Genomic DNA, 16,361 nt, shown 5'->3' with positions numbered 1-16,361 from the left:
TGAAAGAATATAAAATCCTTTTGACATTCTGTGAATTTGTTTCGTTTATTTATTAGGCTAACAAAGCTAAGAGCACTTGTGTAACGTAGTGAGCTCACATCTCTCCGGAAGAAGAGAGGCAAACATTAATATTTAAACATTAAGTCACCGTATAAAATTACAAATACATTCCTGAAAAATGTTTTACATTCCCCAATCACCCCACTGAGAGCACATTAGCAAGCCTACTACTACTATTAGCATTTAGCTGCAACTTTGAGCCTAAGCATGGATGTAGACTCTTTATCTTGTTTTCTTATTATTATTAGTTGACTGTCCTGTCCGACCAGCATTCCAAGACTCAAAGATATTCAATTTACTATTATATGAAACATAGGAAAGCAGAAAATCCCCTGAAGCTGCCAGCCAAGCCTCTTTGCTTGAATAATAACTTAAATGGATAATTCATTTTCCAAATAATTAGCAGATAATATTCTGTTATTCTGTTATTATCAGTCAAATTAAGTCATCCACATCAAACAGCAAACGGTTACCAAGCATCATTTGGTTGCATCAGACTCGACTGGACTCTTGACCGGACTTCTTTGTCATAATTGCTGTAACATGAAGAATATCTGTGAGGAATCTGGAGTGTCAGTGTGGTGCAGGGACACCACTGCAGCTGCACAACGCTCCAGGCATTGAGTTTAAATGACATGAACCTTTCAATCATTAATACTTGGAGAACATCCATTCACACTGAGATGAAAAGCTCAATTCTATGTCCGTCCTAAAAATTGAAAGAATTATAGAAGATGTTCTCCAGGAAGCTTAATAGTCTGAATTGTTAAATTGATATTTGATTGATTGCCTCCCAGTAAAATCTGTCTGTAGAGAGACATGTTCAGCCTTGAGCTGTGGCCTGTTAACAGCACAGCACCTTGGATATGTGTGTGTGTGTACAGAGTATAATCATGATGTACATAATGCTCATTTAATTAGCAGCTGTAAATCCTAATGTCGGGACCTCCGACAGGTTCAAGTTGTGCTGTTGCAAAACAAACACCTCTCCACCTTTTGAATTTGATTTTCTTATGAATAAAATTGCTCATAAAAACACTGGGAAGACTTGAATAGTCGTCAGTGACAGCACACTAACAGGTCACGGCCACATCTGCTCGACAGCCATTTCAGCGGCCATAGAGCGTTTCCCTGTCGTCAGTGTCCCAATCACATCTACAGTTTGTCACATCTGATGTTTGTTGTTCATCCTCGATGATAGCCATCTGCATCAAACGCTGTTTACGTTCTTTGGCAGCAGGTTTTTTTGGGTGGAAATGAAACATTTTCCTTTATAAGGATGTCAGCTGTGCTATTTGGTCCTCGCATAACAGCACAGCGGGATGATTTCAGCCTTATTCATACTGAAACACCGGGTGTCTCGGAGTAATGTGAAGCTCAGCACATTTAAGTGATTTCTGAGCATCCTCCAAAGGCTCTGGTGGTGACGTCTCCTTTGATGACCTCAATGTGAGCGTTTAAACAGAAAATCACATCGTCACTGCTTCTGTTGAGTCTTTGAATTGCTTTGAGATACCATTCAAATTCTTCTGATACTAATCAGCGGCATTGTGCGGCCTAATTCATTTTCATATTCATTTCCCTCCCAGCTTTTAGCCTCATACATTTATTTAAAAAGTTTTTGTGACTTCATATGCTTTTTGATTTATTAACGTTAATCAAGAAATGACAAAATACATTTAAATGTCATTAGTTGAAATGGGTAATTAAATAATACAGGAAAGAATGTTAATACGATTATAAATAAATCAGAGTCAGAATTTGATTTAATGCCAAGTAGGTTTTTCACATACAAGGAATTGGCCTCAGTATACTGGTGCATAATAATAACCATATTATGAGGAAAATGTTAAATGGAGATGAATGTAAATGAAGCATCAGTGGAAAACAGAACACTGACAATAACATATGAACAGATATTATACAAGCAATGAAAACAATATGTGCAATATGACAAGAATTTAAGGCTGCTGTAAGTGTTTTTATTAAATAAGTGTTAAATAGCTCTTTATTCCAACAGTTCTGCTGTTATAGAGTGTTTAGTCAGCAACCCATATCTCTCCTCCTCCTGCTCATGCAGTAAAAGAGAAAAGACATTTTCTGGTATCCCGTCCCGCTTTAGCTCAGTGGTGCATGAAGCCAAAATGGCTCGACTTCCCGGCTATATAATTACCTGGATCTTCCACGTTGTGCGGCCCGTAGAGCGTGTGCACCGGATACTGCCGCCGACCAAGCCGGCTAACATGAATAGAAGTAAAATGATTTAATCTTGTGGCTCTTCTCGACTTTCCGAATTTTATTAGACCGAATGACTTAACTATTGATCGAATTAGTCATTTCATGGGGGTTGTGAAGCACGATAAAAAATATCCACGGTTTAAGAGCTGCTTCTTTCCCAATGTAAGCGTTTGGAAAAAGGTATTTTTGGATCATGCATGCATCATGTGACATTGTAATTACAAGGTTTGGCCACTTACCTTACCTTACCTACACTTACCTACATCGGCTGTGGCGGAACAAGGAAAGCTAGTTTTCCAGCGCTCCCGGTGACAGCCTTTACTACCAAACAGGCCAAGTGAATACACTTGAAGAAAAGAAAGAGCTGCCTCAAGAAAAAAGGAGTGGTGCAAGTGTGGTGACGTAGAGAGGAGGGAGGGGATCACTGACTGCAAAACAGACAGGAAGTTAGCTAAAACAACAACAACGCTTACAGCAGCTTTGAATGACAGAGACATACAGTTTTGTGCAGGAATGTGCAAAAGTCACAGTATCGGGTTTAAAGAATCGTTACAGAGTCACTAAAGATGTGTGTTAAAGTTACATATTCCAGTTGGTAAACATACATAAATATAACCACAGAGGTGATAATTTAAACGCATGATTACATGTTATCTAGATGTGTGTGTGTATGGAGGAAAGTATGGAAAAGGATCATTATAATGAGATGGTGTTAATCAGTGATTGTAAAATTTGCACAACATGAAAAAGATAACAGCATCAGTTTCTTTCATCCTTGCAGACTGTGATGATGCTGCACACAAATAATCCAGAAAGAATATATCCAGAGATATATATATATAAATATCCGTTTATTCTTTGTGAGCGAATCTGTTATCATCTCCCGTCGTGGAGGTACCACAGTCGGGAAGCGTTTGCACAGATCCCTGCACCGGGGTCTTGAGCCTCCCAGAGGTCTTCATTATTGAGGACTTAGTGCCACTGGCTTTTAGTCATCAAGGACTCAGGCTTCTCCTCCTGGGCACTGGGACATTAACGTTTTCCACCGTGGAGACTCCTTCCTCGCAGTCAAGGATACGCTAGGCTGCAGAGGTGATGAAGGGCCTCTGCTTGGTGGCCAAAAACGTGCTTTAAGCAGCCTGGAAATGATGCCATCGAGGCCCACTGCACTGACTGTAGGGAGAACAGTTTGTTTTTAAGTCTTACCGACAGAGCGGTGATACATGCACTTACAAAGCACAAAAAAGAGGCTGAAGAAAAGAATTAGGGTTCAGAGCACGACACAGAAAAATTAGATCAAGTTGGCTTCAAGTTAATTGTGGAATAAGATAATAAGATTTTATAAGATTTGAGCTGGCTGGCACCATGAAGAATTGGGCTTTACTGAAAGTTTTTACTATTACTTTCGACTTCAAACACTTTCAGTGCTCGACAGAAGGCTCAGCTTCACATCACACGCAGGGTCTACAGTGTTGCACTGTGGTTTATAGTTACAACTTTTGGTTTCTGTCAGGCCACAACTAAACATTTTCAACCGAACTGACATTTTTTCTCTCTTCTCTGTGTTTATAAACCAGGTGTGGCAGTGTGGCGGCAGTGTTGAGGTGCTGCCCTGTGCCCGCATCGCCCACATAGAGCGTGCTCATAAACCCTACACCGAGGACCTAACGTCTCATGTGCGGCGAAACGCCCTCAGAGTTGCAGAAGTTTGGATGGATGAGTTTAAGAGTCACGTCTACATGGCCTGGAATATTCCCATGGAGGTGAGTGATCATGTGAATAGTGTTTGAAACAAATTAAGCTAAAAAGCACAACCACCCAGTATCAAACACTCAGCTGCTTATTGGGATTATTTTGTATAATGTTTTAAGATGATGTTTTCTAGATGGGTTAGAGTAGAGATGCAGACAGGAACCAGAAAGAGATGTTCAGGTTTGATGACATTTTCATCCTTCAGTTTTTATTAATAGAAGAGTACTGAGCTGTAGAGGACCTGCTCTGAACAGTTTCTTCTTGGAGAGGAAATGTACTAATGTTTGGACATGTCAAGACTGAGGATGCCAAAATCTCGATTCCAAATCAAAAATAGATCGAAATTAGATTTCCATTTGGATCATCAAGGCCGATGATTTCCTTACAGCAATATTATGTAACTGTTTTACCTTAAAATATCAGCTTCATGTTGATGGTGCAGTGTCTTGTAATAGGGTGAATGGTGTCTCTATCACTTGTTTCTGCAATATCATGTAACTTCAGTGAGAGGGTCGGATCAAAGCGTTACATACATGTTTGCTTCAACATACAAGTTTTCAACACATAACGTTGTTATGATGTAATGAGTTTTGTTTGTAGTTAGCTACACATTACATCTGACTAATTGTTACAGACCTGGGATTTCAGGAATGATTTCTCGATGTAACACAATTGGAGATGCACATGTGACGAATACGATACAACAAAATGTCATGTTAATTGTAAACATTAAGTATCGGCATTTGAAACCCCAGGAGGACTGGATGGTGTGAAGAATAAATTCATGAATAAATACAGTCAAGCTGATACAGTAAAATACTCCTGCCTGAGTTTAAGAAGTTGAAAATGTAAATGACAGTTGTCAGGGGAAAAAATCAGTGATCTGTTAATCTTTACAAATCCAGATCGTGTCTTACTAACAATAGCTTAGCTGTCAGTGCTCAAACCATGACCTTGAAATGGACATAAAAGAGTTTGTGTGTGATAATCTGTGTAACTGATCAACAATATCCCACTTAAATTGCAGGAAATTGCAAGATCCATCCTAAAGTTCTTTCATTTTCTCAGTTTTATATACAGCTGAGATGAAACCATCTATGCTTTAACTAAATCCTCAGTATGTATAGGTGTCCTAGTTTTCAAATGTCACATATGTCAGCTTGCTACAGGCTGAATTGACAGAACTGTTGAGGCAGGAAGGGCAGAAAACACCTCAAATGTGAACATGTCGCCATAGACCACACCAGAGTAGACTGCAGTATTGATTATTTGTCTCATCCCTAATAGAAACATCATGGCAACCAGACGAGCTTCATTCATTTGTCAGAGCTCGATTTATAGTTTTCAAAGTTACCTGTAATGTTGCAGCCATTTGTGTGATGATTCACAGGGAGCATTCATACACAAGTCCAAGTCTGACGTGAAAGAATGAAGCAGAAACACAAAGATATTAATAGAGATAGTCAGATGTTACGGTCACAAAAGTACAGGACCAGCAGGCAGCTTCATTCTGCAGCCGCCTAATCGAAATGTTACGGGGTTGAGTGTCATCTGTTATCAGCTGCTGTCCTCCCATCGCAGATGTTTAGTTGAATCAGGCCTCTGACATCTCCAGAAGGCTCAGATTTAATTATTTCTTATCACTTACAGATTGGCCTGAATTAAATATGCGCCACAGAATAAATAAATATTAAACATTACTCAATAAAACAGTCGAAACTGCGACATTAGCATTTATAAAGTTAAAGTTTTACAAGGAATGAAAGAAACTTTGGGGATTACAGCTGTCAGTAGGAGCAAAATGATGAATGATTCAGAAATAAAAGATGACGTACAGAGAAAAAAGGAGAAATGCAGTCAGTTTCTCTTCAATCTCTTCGCTTGAGGCTTATTGTTTGAGATGTTGATTAAAACATTTGCAGTGTCAACAACGACACAAACCGTTTATGCTACGAGCGGTTGCATTAGTGTTATATTTCAGCTGTTTTCAGTCGACATTGATGTTTATTTCATCTTGCACTGCATTCAATAAATTAAGATAAATAATCACACCATGTCATCAGAGGTTAAATGTAGCATTCCTCAAAGGGGAAGTCAAATGTTTGTTCGCTGAAGCTTTTTTTCTTCTCCTGCATAATCTGTTTGAATATGTAAATCCACGTTATGAATAGATGAACATCTGCAGGCAATTCATTCAGTCAATAATGAGGCGTTTAACACAGTCTGTACTCAAGAAGCATGAAATTTAGCCCCAGCTTTAGCCCCATGAATTAACTACACAGCAAAATTGTCAGTGTTAATTTACCTCTGAGAGTGTGAAAATCAACACTGTGCCAGTGTTCGTATTAACTCCGAGTTCACTTTTTGATGTTTTTGAGCAGCGGAGAGCCCCGTCAGCAACATTTGCGCCCACTTCAGCCTTTTGAGTTATTAAATGGAGGCATCGGTGACATTAGATGAGATACAGTGGACAGCATAGGGCGAGTGGTAACATGCCGTGGTGGAGACGGTACTCAGATCTATTACTTAAAGATCCCCTCCACACGTGTATTAAGGCAAAGTCTCTAATGTGTGCCTGACATGGCTCAAAATACCTCACAGTTCAGTAGAGTACTCAGTTACATCCATCACTGGCGACATTAAACTGGTCTGGCGTGTGTGTCTGTGATGTGGCAGCTAGAATAGTGGATGGTTTTCAAGTCAGAATAGGAAAAAACATCAAAACGTCATAGAAGCTTTTCAAATACATGACAAATGGCTGCACAAATGTCCTCAATGGCCCATTATCTGATTTGCTTCTCCACAAGCCTCTGTTAATCAATTTTAAGCTTTGTCTGAATCTGTGTTTCTCTCTCACTCTCTCAGGACTCAGGGATTGATATCGGCGACATCTCTGAGAGGAAGGCTCTGAGGAAGAGGCTGCAGTGTAAAACTTTCCGTTGGTACCTGGTCAACATGTACCCTGAGATGAGGATGTACAGCGACACCATCGCATACGGAGTGGTAAGCTGCCGCCACCTCCTCCCTCTTCATCCCAAATTTAGTTCAATGTCTGTAAAAGCCAAAACAAGGCCAGAGCCTGCCTGAGCAAATCATTTTAATCCCTTGTGTTGGGCTCCGGATGGCTGCTGTCAGGAACACAAACAGTTTACAGAGAGGAGGGTTCGCTGCAGAGATGTTGACTCTTTCCTTCTCACTTCAGAAGTTGCTGAACAAATATTTCCTGTTGGCTTAACGTGAGGAAATTAGATAAATATATAGATTAACCAAAGCTTACTTTAAATGTAGAGAAGAGCTTTGCAGCAGAATTGTATGAGTCAGAGACGCCAGGAAATACTGACAGCCAGCGGGGCATTCTGGCAGTGTTTCTATTTGCCCATTCCTAGTTGTTCTCAAACAGCTTTATTTCCACGGTCCTCCCACCTCACATCACTGCGATGCACCCTAATACACAGTGACACACAGGCCGCAGTAGTATGGCACTGCTCTCCGTGTTGTGAAGATGATGTATTTTTTTATTTTTTTTTGCTTTTGACAAATGGTGGAAGGGTATAGCGAGGAAACAGGCCGGCCTCATTACGTTCATTGCTGCGAGTTAGTCGACCTCATTATTCGATATCTGCGATACGCATTTGATGGGCCAGTCAGTCGTGGTGGTTTGAGGGAGTGTTGATTTCTGTTGGCAAAAAACTTACTTCACACTTCCAAAGAATATGCTCGAGGTCTAATGTATTCAGTCCGCCCTCATCCTCCTCCTCCTGTTATAAAAATGTGGGTGAGGGAGGTGCAGGTGGAGACCTATTGTCCTCTGCAGCTCTTTATTTGCTAAGCCATGCCCACGTTAGACGAATACAATCAAATCCCAGGGATTTGATTTAAATCCCTCTTGTAACTATACTCCGCCTACGTTTCATTCACAAATACGTCACATAGCAGAAGCTGAAGATGCTCTAAATGTCTAATGTTGTCCCCACAGGTGTCACTGTCGCATATTTTTTTATTTTCCCACTCTCCGCCACTAGAAATAGCTCAACTTGAGCTGCTGCACGGGACCATGTGGATTTACTGATTATCAGATAGAAGTAGACGTCTCCTGAGCCAATGGGGAGCTGAATCATCCCTAGCTTTGTTCTGCTGATCTCAAATCTTTACCTAATTCACCCCCCCCCACACACACACACACACACACACACACACACACACACACACACACACACACACACACACACAAACCACCATCCTGGAGCTCCCTGCGGCGCAGCTTCTAACTCGCAATCAGGCAGACCTTTGTCATGATGCGCATGAATAACCCTCTGGGCCTCAAAGTCTGAGTCATGTTCATCAAGCGTGATGTTCCTGATTTGCATTTTTATAAAGAAAAGATGAATTTAAGAGGATTCAGCGTATGATTCAGCCGCTCAGCTTCAACTGTATTTTCTCAAATATCCTTTAATTTTTAGATTCTGTTTATGTGAATCCCCGAGAATAAGCTCGGCTGATCTTTCTCCTTTCTCTCTTTTTTCCTTTTATAACTACCTGTCCAAATTGACGTAATCTCGTGGAAAACATTGTCATATTAACAGCAAGCACCAGAGCAAGCAAAACTCATAATAATAATAGTTTCTTTACCCTGTGGGAGAAATAATGTACTGCAGAGTTGAAGAGAGCAGGTGGTAGATGCAGCTTCCTCGCTCTCACTGTGTTTTGGCAGTAGGTGGTTTCGTCTGTGGATTGGACATCACACATGGTCAGCAATTCTTTTTTACTATTATTCGCAGCCCATCAACTTTTTTTTAAAAGCTGCAAAACCTCTCTCCAAGTACACAATCCTCCTCCCTCATGATATTAAAATTGGGGTGAGGGAGGTGTTTCATTCACCTCGCCAAACATTTTCAGTTATCCTCACTGGATCAGGGTGGTGTCTAAGGTTGTTTTTTGTTTCCTTATCAAACACACAGACCATAAATCACTCATTTGATTTATAGATCAACAATCAATACTAGGCATACAAGACTTTGTCGCCTTTTTTTGCAAAATACTGTTTAAATTTACAACAGAATTATAAAAGTAGAGTAAAACTTCAAAACGTAAGATATGTACAGTATAATACATAATATGCAAACACAGCACAAGATCCATATAACCTGCACTGTTACCAGAGATCATGGAGGTTATAGTTTGTTTTTCAAAAGCCAATAGCAGATGGAACAAAAGAGAAATGGCCGTCTGAAACTCAACATGTAAAGGATATAAATGACAAGAAACAAAATACGTCATTTTACAACCATCTTTTTAGGATATTCTGTAACAAATAGTCTTTCGTCTTAACTCATCAGTGGTTGAATTTTCACTTTTAAAACAGAATGCAGCAAAGTCTGTATTCTTTAATTTTAATTTTTCAAAACACAGTTTTCCCAAACGTCTTTCATCTCCCTGAACTTATGAATAACCTCTAACTAATTTAAAAGTTTGTCTTTAAGCTCATGAAAATTTCCACTCTCTTTCTAACATTACATATTTATGACTAAATAAGCAGCAGTAAAAGATACAACTAGAGTTCAAGACTCAAAAACTCTAATTGTCAAGATGGGTGAGGTGAATTAAGGGTGGCATACAAAGGGTGGACTTGAATTGTAAATCACAATGGTCTCCACCTGGCGGGGTGTGCATCCTCAAAGTGAAAGACCATGAAACTCAGACTCACATGGTATCAAAGGTTCATGTGAACGTAATCTTTTTCATACTTTTACCTGAATGTGAATAATATGTGTCTGCTTGTACATGCAGACTCTGTCAAAATACTGATTTGATCCCCTGACAGTTCATAACTTGTGTTTATGTGTGTGTTTATTCTTTGTCTGTCAGCTAAAAAACTCCCTGAAGAATGATCTGTGTCTGGACCAGGGGCCCGACAATGACAACACGCCCATCCTGTATCTCTGTCACGGGATGACACCTCAGGTAAGCGCCCTCTCCCTCTCTCTCTCTCTCTCTCTCCCTCTACATATATATATATATATATATCCAGATGTAATATATCACCCATTGTGTTATTTCCATCTTGGGTATGTCTTACTCAATAAAACCTGTTCCATCTCAAAGAAAAATAACCCACCTTTTCTCTGCTTTCAGATCAGATCAAACTCAGCAGCTTTACCTCATAAACCGGTTTTATATTTTGGCCCTTTACAGAAACAGTCCTCCATGTTTTTAAATACATATTAAACTCTTCTCCATTTTTCATACGACTCCATTTAGGGTTGACACGTCCCCAATGAATCCAGCTCAGAATAAAATGCTGCAATATTGACGAAACACAAAGTTAGATTGCGCATGAACCTTTGATTCTATCTGCAGCCGTCTTGGGTTTAATATCAAAAGGTTTATTTTCTTAATATCACACAGACATTTTATATTCATATTTGTTCAAACTGATATTCGGTTTATTTTGCTCATTTCAGTGTATCATTCCCAAAAACAAAAATACACTTTTACCCCCATACACATTCCTCTGATTCTCGTCATTTGAACCTAAAGGAAACATATTATGCTAATTTTCATATTCATAATTTTATTTTGGTTTACTACTAGAATAGGTTTACATGCTTTAGTGCTAAAATACATCAGTTTTCTCATACTGTCCAGTGCTGCAGCTAACACTGCTGTCATATCTCCTGTCGCTTTAAGGCCCTCCCCCTAAATGCCCAGTCTCCTCTGATTGGTCAGCTCATACACACCCGAGCCAGCATCGCAAAAGCAGAGAAGCTGTGCTAGATCAATTCTCACATGCCTTACCAGCCACTAGGAATAAATGATGCAAATGTGTGACATAGTGATGTAGTGTGAACACTCCCCCGGTCCTCCAGGCTCTTGGTCCGGACTGCTATCTGCACAGCTAACTAGCTAATGGTTAACGGCAGTTGGTTATTCTGGTGACTGACTGCCCTGTATTTGTTTTGAGTATAAACTTGACTTTATGCAGGAGTCGATTCAGATTTTCTGCAACAGTCCAGAGGATATGACTTTTTGCACGTTCTCAAGGGAAAGAATCGAAAACAGCCTCTGTGTATTTTCATGTAATAGTCTATTTCTGGCTTTATATGTGGCAACTAAATCTTTATATTTCAACACATTTGACCTGTTAAACAGTCTGTTGGTACGTTCTCTAACAAGGATTAAAGATTAAGTCAGCCCTATAGACATCAGCTCTGTTTCAACCGCTTGCGTATTATGTGTTTCCCATCAGTCAGTGTCTGTATCTTTGCACTCCTTGTTGAGGATATATCTCAGCCCAAATAACAGGGTGTTTAAGTGATTTTAAATGTTAGCACAGCTTGATTAGCATTTACTCTCTCCAGCCTTTTTCCAGCTCCTATCGATCCCTCCATCCCATTATGTCTGAGCAGATTGTTTAACCTTGCCGTGGCAGCTGTAAAGTTGTCGCATAGAGCGAGGCTTGATCCTCGCATTATCCTCTTAAAATCAAGTGAATTTATTGGACGTTTCAGACACTGTGCCTGTATTGATATTTACATCAAACTGAGACTTTTTCCTTATAAAACCCACAAGTCAATGCCTGCTGCCCGTTCTGAGACCCTGAAAAGTTTTAACTTGCTAATTATAAATCTGTTATATGCCATAAATCTCTCGTAAATCCAGGCATATCAAACAAAGGATGGAAGTAGCAGCCGCGTTCCTAATGAGATTATGGATCTCCTCTGCAAGACAAATCCAGTCTGCTCTATTTTTATGTTTCAGTGTTACATCATCGAGTGGAATTAGTCCCTGGATTGCCTCTATAATCATACAGACTGTTGTTTGCTGTATGTAGTCGTTCCAACTGTACTTTTCTAGAGCTAGACTTTGTGTCCGAGGTGCTGCGGTAAATATTAAAGACCTCAAAGAAAATTGCCCAGGCGCTCATGAAAAGAAGGGGAATGACAAAGCTTACAATCCACAACACGTGACCGACTTCACAAGAGCATGTTGTCAGCAAACATACAGCGCAGCACTTCAGCTCGAACAGAATTACAACGCACCGACTTAAGCACAGCAACAATAAGAACCACAGTCACATACGGCCTGGCAGTCAGCGCTGCTCCAGAAATGAGCAACACAATAAAAAAAAAAATCACACTAGTCAGACTGTGTAACGGCTGGTGTGAAGGAGGCAGGAGGCTGTTTGGGGCGATTGCAGACAAATAAGATTAAAGTGAGAGGATAAGAGTGAGAGTAAGACAAGCAGCAGAATAAGCAAATATGGCCCTGATTTTTTATTTTCAATAGAAAGAAAATCTCTGCGGGTGCTTTCACAGCAAATGGGGATGCTGATTCAGAAACAGTCTTTGACATCTACAGACAGTCTCTATTAAAAAATGTCTGCTTTTCTTCCCAGTTTTACTCTGATACGAATCTTATTCCCCCAGACTCTTGTTAGGCCTCCTCATCATTTGGATTCAGAAAACTAATTAATGTGTCCTGCTCGATTCTGTTTTTTCAGACTTGTTTGTTTAAAACTGCTGATGGTGGAAAGAGTATTCACAATGTACACATACTGCATTAAAAGTATTCAGGATCCTACTTCCTACTCTGACGGATTAATTATATATGACATAAGTAGATTAGTGATACTGATGTGTATGTTGCGTTTTGCTGTTGTAGTTGGTCGAGGTGGAGCTAGTTTGCAATTTATTTTCTACACTATCTGCATGTTCATGTCAACTACGGTCAGATCATAACATACGTATAGACATATCAGGACAATAAAAGAACATAATAGCAAATAAAATTAATATTTTTTATCTTCATCATTTCAGCATTTTAATCATTATACAGCCCTGCCATTAAAGACAGTAACAAAGACAGATAAGTAACCAAATATACACCTGCACCTCTGATCGCTCCTTAACCCTGACCTGCCCCTTCCCAGTGGGTCTCTCTCTAAACTCCACTGTACATGCAGGAAAGTTTCTCAGGAGTTGGAGCTCATTTTTATCATTTTATGCAGTATATATCTGAGGGGTTGTGAGATGATTGATGGAGGAGGAAAGTAGAAAGACAGAACACAAATTTGCATTGATTGTTTCAAATTTTTTTAAATCTTTTTTTAATCAGATTTTAGATAATGATATCTCTTTGGGCCTCAAACAGATATGCAAATGAAACCATGTGAGAAGCGTAGGGGGGAATGTCTCAGGGTGAAACGACTGCATTGGAACTAGACATTTGTTTTTCTATAAGGAGTCTCAAGTCAAACAAGATTGGAGCGACTCATTTAACCTGTTTTATAATCTTATTTTATATTTATTGCTATAAATATAACTTTAAAAAATGCAGTGCAGTAAAAAGTACAATATTACCTTTTGAAATTAGTGGAGTAGGGGTCTGGTCAAGTGATGTACAAGTACAGTGCTGAATTGATGTATTACTTTATGCCTGGGTAAGATGCACAAATGAGCAATTTTATATACCATTTATTATCATATACAGTATATTTGTCACTGTGTGTGCACTAGTGTTGCCATAAATATCGATACATCAATACACAATCAATTGCATTGAGACGGTTTCAATGCTCATTCTCCGCAGTATCAATACACACACGTACCAGCTGCACTTTATCACACGCTCTACTCTCTGATGGCGAGCTGACACACACACCATCATGCCCACATATTGTAGGCCCACCTCCTCCCACTTTTCAAAGTGTTGTCAGTGTGAGAATACACAGACTTGGACCCAAATGCATGACACACAGGCCGGTAGGTGAGGAACAAACAGCGAGTTTTAATGATTGCTGAAATCCATATCCAAAAAACCCAAAATATGAATGCTAACACAGTTCAAACCAAGACAAGCAAAGTACCAACCAAAAGCAAAGTATCAAATCAAAAGGGAAGGGTTCAAACGGCAGAAAGACACGACTGGGAGGTGAAACCGAAAGCCACTGGAACAGAGCAGAACAAGATGGGAAGCTGAACAGATAAACCAACAAAGAGCGAGGAACAACACAGGCTTAAATACAAACTAAACTAAGGAGGGGATGAGGTGCAGGTGGAGCGAGGCGGAGAAACACAGGTGAGGGAAATGAATGGAAAAACACCAGAAACAGGGAAGGGGCTGGTGGGGTGGAAACGCTGGAAGGAGGGAACGGCTAATGAGGTGAGATGAATTGCAGGTGTGGAAGGGAAAGCTGATAGGGGAGGAACTCAGGAAACAGGGCTGGACTAATGAAACAGATACAAGACAGGTGTGGAGGGACAATCAGGCTGGTGAGAACAACAGGAGGGAAAACATCTCTGGAAAAAGGGGCAAAATAAACCACAAAAACCTAGAAAACAGACAAACAATGAAACTAAAATGACAGGACCATGACAGTCAGCAGTATATTAATGCAGATGCTGTTGTGCCTAACACACAGTACACTAGCCTTGTTATAAAAAACAAAAAAAAGTGCCTTTAGTGTTGAATGTGTGATCTGAATTTATCCCTGTTGTAACCAAGATGGTATCAAATATCGATATCTTTCAAGGTAATTTATCAAAGTTAGAAATCACAGTATTGTTTCCCCTGATGAGCAAACTCCAGTGTGACCTCTTAGCATTCTGTACGCTGCTTTCTCCTCACTTAATCCTCCTGAAGTGGAAAGATGCTACCCCTCCTTCTCATACACAATGGATCAGGGACGTCTTATATTATATTAGATTAGAAAAAGTTCAGCACAGGCTGCGAGGTCCTGCAAATCCTATGAAACCTGGCGTCGCCTCCTGGAATACTTAAAAAATATTATTTTATTTTCTCTTTATTTATATATTTTTCTCATCCATATGTTTTTATTTTGCTCTGAATAGTCCATCGCTATATCTTCACGAGTGTGCATGACACCAAACTAAAGTCTGCCTGTCTGTAAATACAAGTCACATATTCTCTCTCTCTCTTCTCTCTCATGCTTGTACAACTTAGCCCATTTCTTCTTTGAATACAGAACATGCTTCTCGTGCTTTATTCCTGCAAGTGATTTTCAGCTTTTGTCAGCTTTATATGAGCAAAAAGCTGCACTTGAAAAAAGCAGTCGGAGGGATTCCTTCAGAGAGGGCACAATTATTCGGGTTTTCTCCCCATTCTTGAATTAATAATGAGCTTCTTTTCTGTGCATTGCCTCGTCCCTCCCTGTCCTCCATTCACTCAGGATAGCTGAATAAATACGCATATTTAGTGTATGTAAATCAGCTCAATAGATGTCTCTTTCATAACTAAAGACAACCCAGGAGCGAGCCTCATTTGCTGCATAGTTTATCACCTGTATGGCCACATACAGCTCTGGAAGGGCCATTATCTAAATGTCAACCTCAGCAGTGTAAATGTACAGCACAGGGCTGCACACGTTGTTCATAGCAGGGTGTGGTGCTTCTTGCAGAATGTGTACTACACCAGTACTCAGCAGCTCCACATCGGCCTCCTCAGCCCCACCGTTGACGACGACGACAACAAGTGCCTGGTGGATGTGAACAGCAGACCGCGCCTCATCGAGTGCAGCTACGCCGCAGCCAAACGCATGAAGCTCCACTGGCTCTTCACTCAGGTGACAAAGCCCCCCCCCCACTCATTGTCAGAAAACACAAACATTCAGTTATCTGTTTATATTCAGCATTGAGTGAAGGTAATTCGTTAAATGTGACGGGAAAATCAAAACTGTGGGAGGTAGATTTTATCTTCCCTCAATCCTGTAAACTCATTTAGACAAGAAGAGTCTTTAATGATCGTCTTTCTTTATCAGCGGCTCTGTGCTTACACTGTGTTTTAACAGAACAAACAGCCACCTTGCAAAATGCCCAATGACAGCGGGTGAATTGGATTTACTGCATGCTTTGATTTGAGCTCAAAAGACCTCATAATGTTGTCTGTGTGCTGTGAGTGTGGCTCTAATTATATGTTTTGTTCCTCTTTTAGCCAAATATGTATAAAATTCCAGATATAATTACATATTATATGAACAATATAAAATATTCTTTTGACTTTGTCACTGCCACCTCAGGTGTGTCTGCTTGGTGTTACAGTGTTACAAGGTTTTGTACGCACGCACTCGAACGCCACATATCCTAACACTGAACTTTAAGCGGTTATTTTTGTTAACTCTGTATAATTCAGGAAGTAGGATTGGGACATATCAGCCCGGCTGGAGTGTATCATGTCTCTGAAATGTGGCATCAATTATTGATACAGTTTTGACTGCACATGTGCAAAGTGTCGAGCTCAAACAGAGAGAGAGATTGCCTTGATGCAGCCGTCGCGACTTGGGGAAACGGAGCACT

General features: G+C 40.1%; 1 protein-coding gene across 1 annotated transcript in view; it reads left to right on the top strand.

Annotated features, from left to right (window-relative positions):
- galnt18b (UDP-N-acetyl-alpha-D-galactosamine:polypeptide N-acetylgalactosaminyltransferase 18b) overlaps nucleotides 1–16,361 on the top strand; it is an 80,176-nt gene that overhangs the window by 58,895 nt on the left and 4,920 nt on the right. Inside the window, exons 7-10 of the mRNA XM_084356253.1 lie at nucleotides 3,876–4,061; nucleotides 6,916–7,053; nucleotides 9,916–10,011; nucleotides 15,467–15,631. Of these exons, the coding sequence (XP_084212379.1) occupies nucleotides 3,876–4,061; nucleotides 6,916–7,053; nucleotides 9,916–10,011; nucleotides 15,467–15,631 (585 nt within the window). The remainder of the gene's footprint in view (nucleotides 1–3,875; nucleotides 4,062–6,915; nucleotides 7,054–9,915; nucleotides 10,012–15,466; nucleotides 15,632–16,361) is intronic.

The sequence above is a fragment of the Pagrus pagrus genome (genome assembly GCF_965226575.1).
Source record: "Pagrus pagrus genome assembly, chromosome: 1".
NCBI lineage: Eukaryota > Metazoa > Chordata > Actinopteri > Spariformes > Sparidae > Pagrus > Pagrus pagrus.
This window is presented reverse-complemented; position numbering and strand designations above follow the sequence as displayed.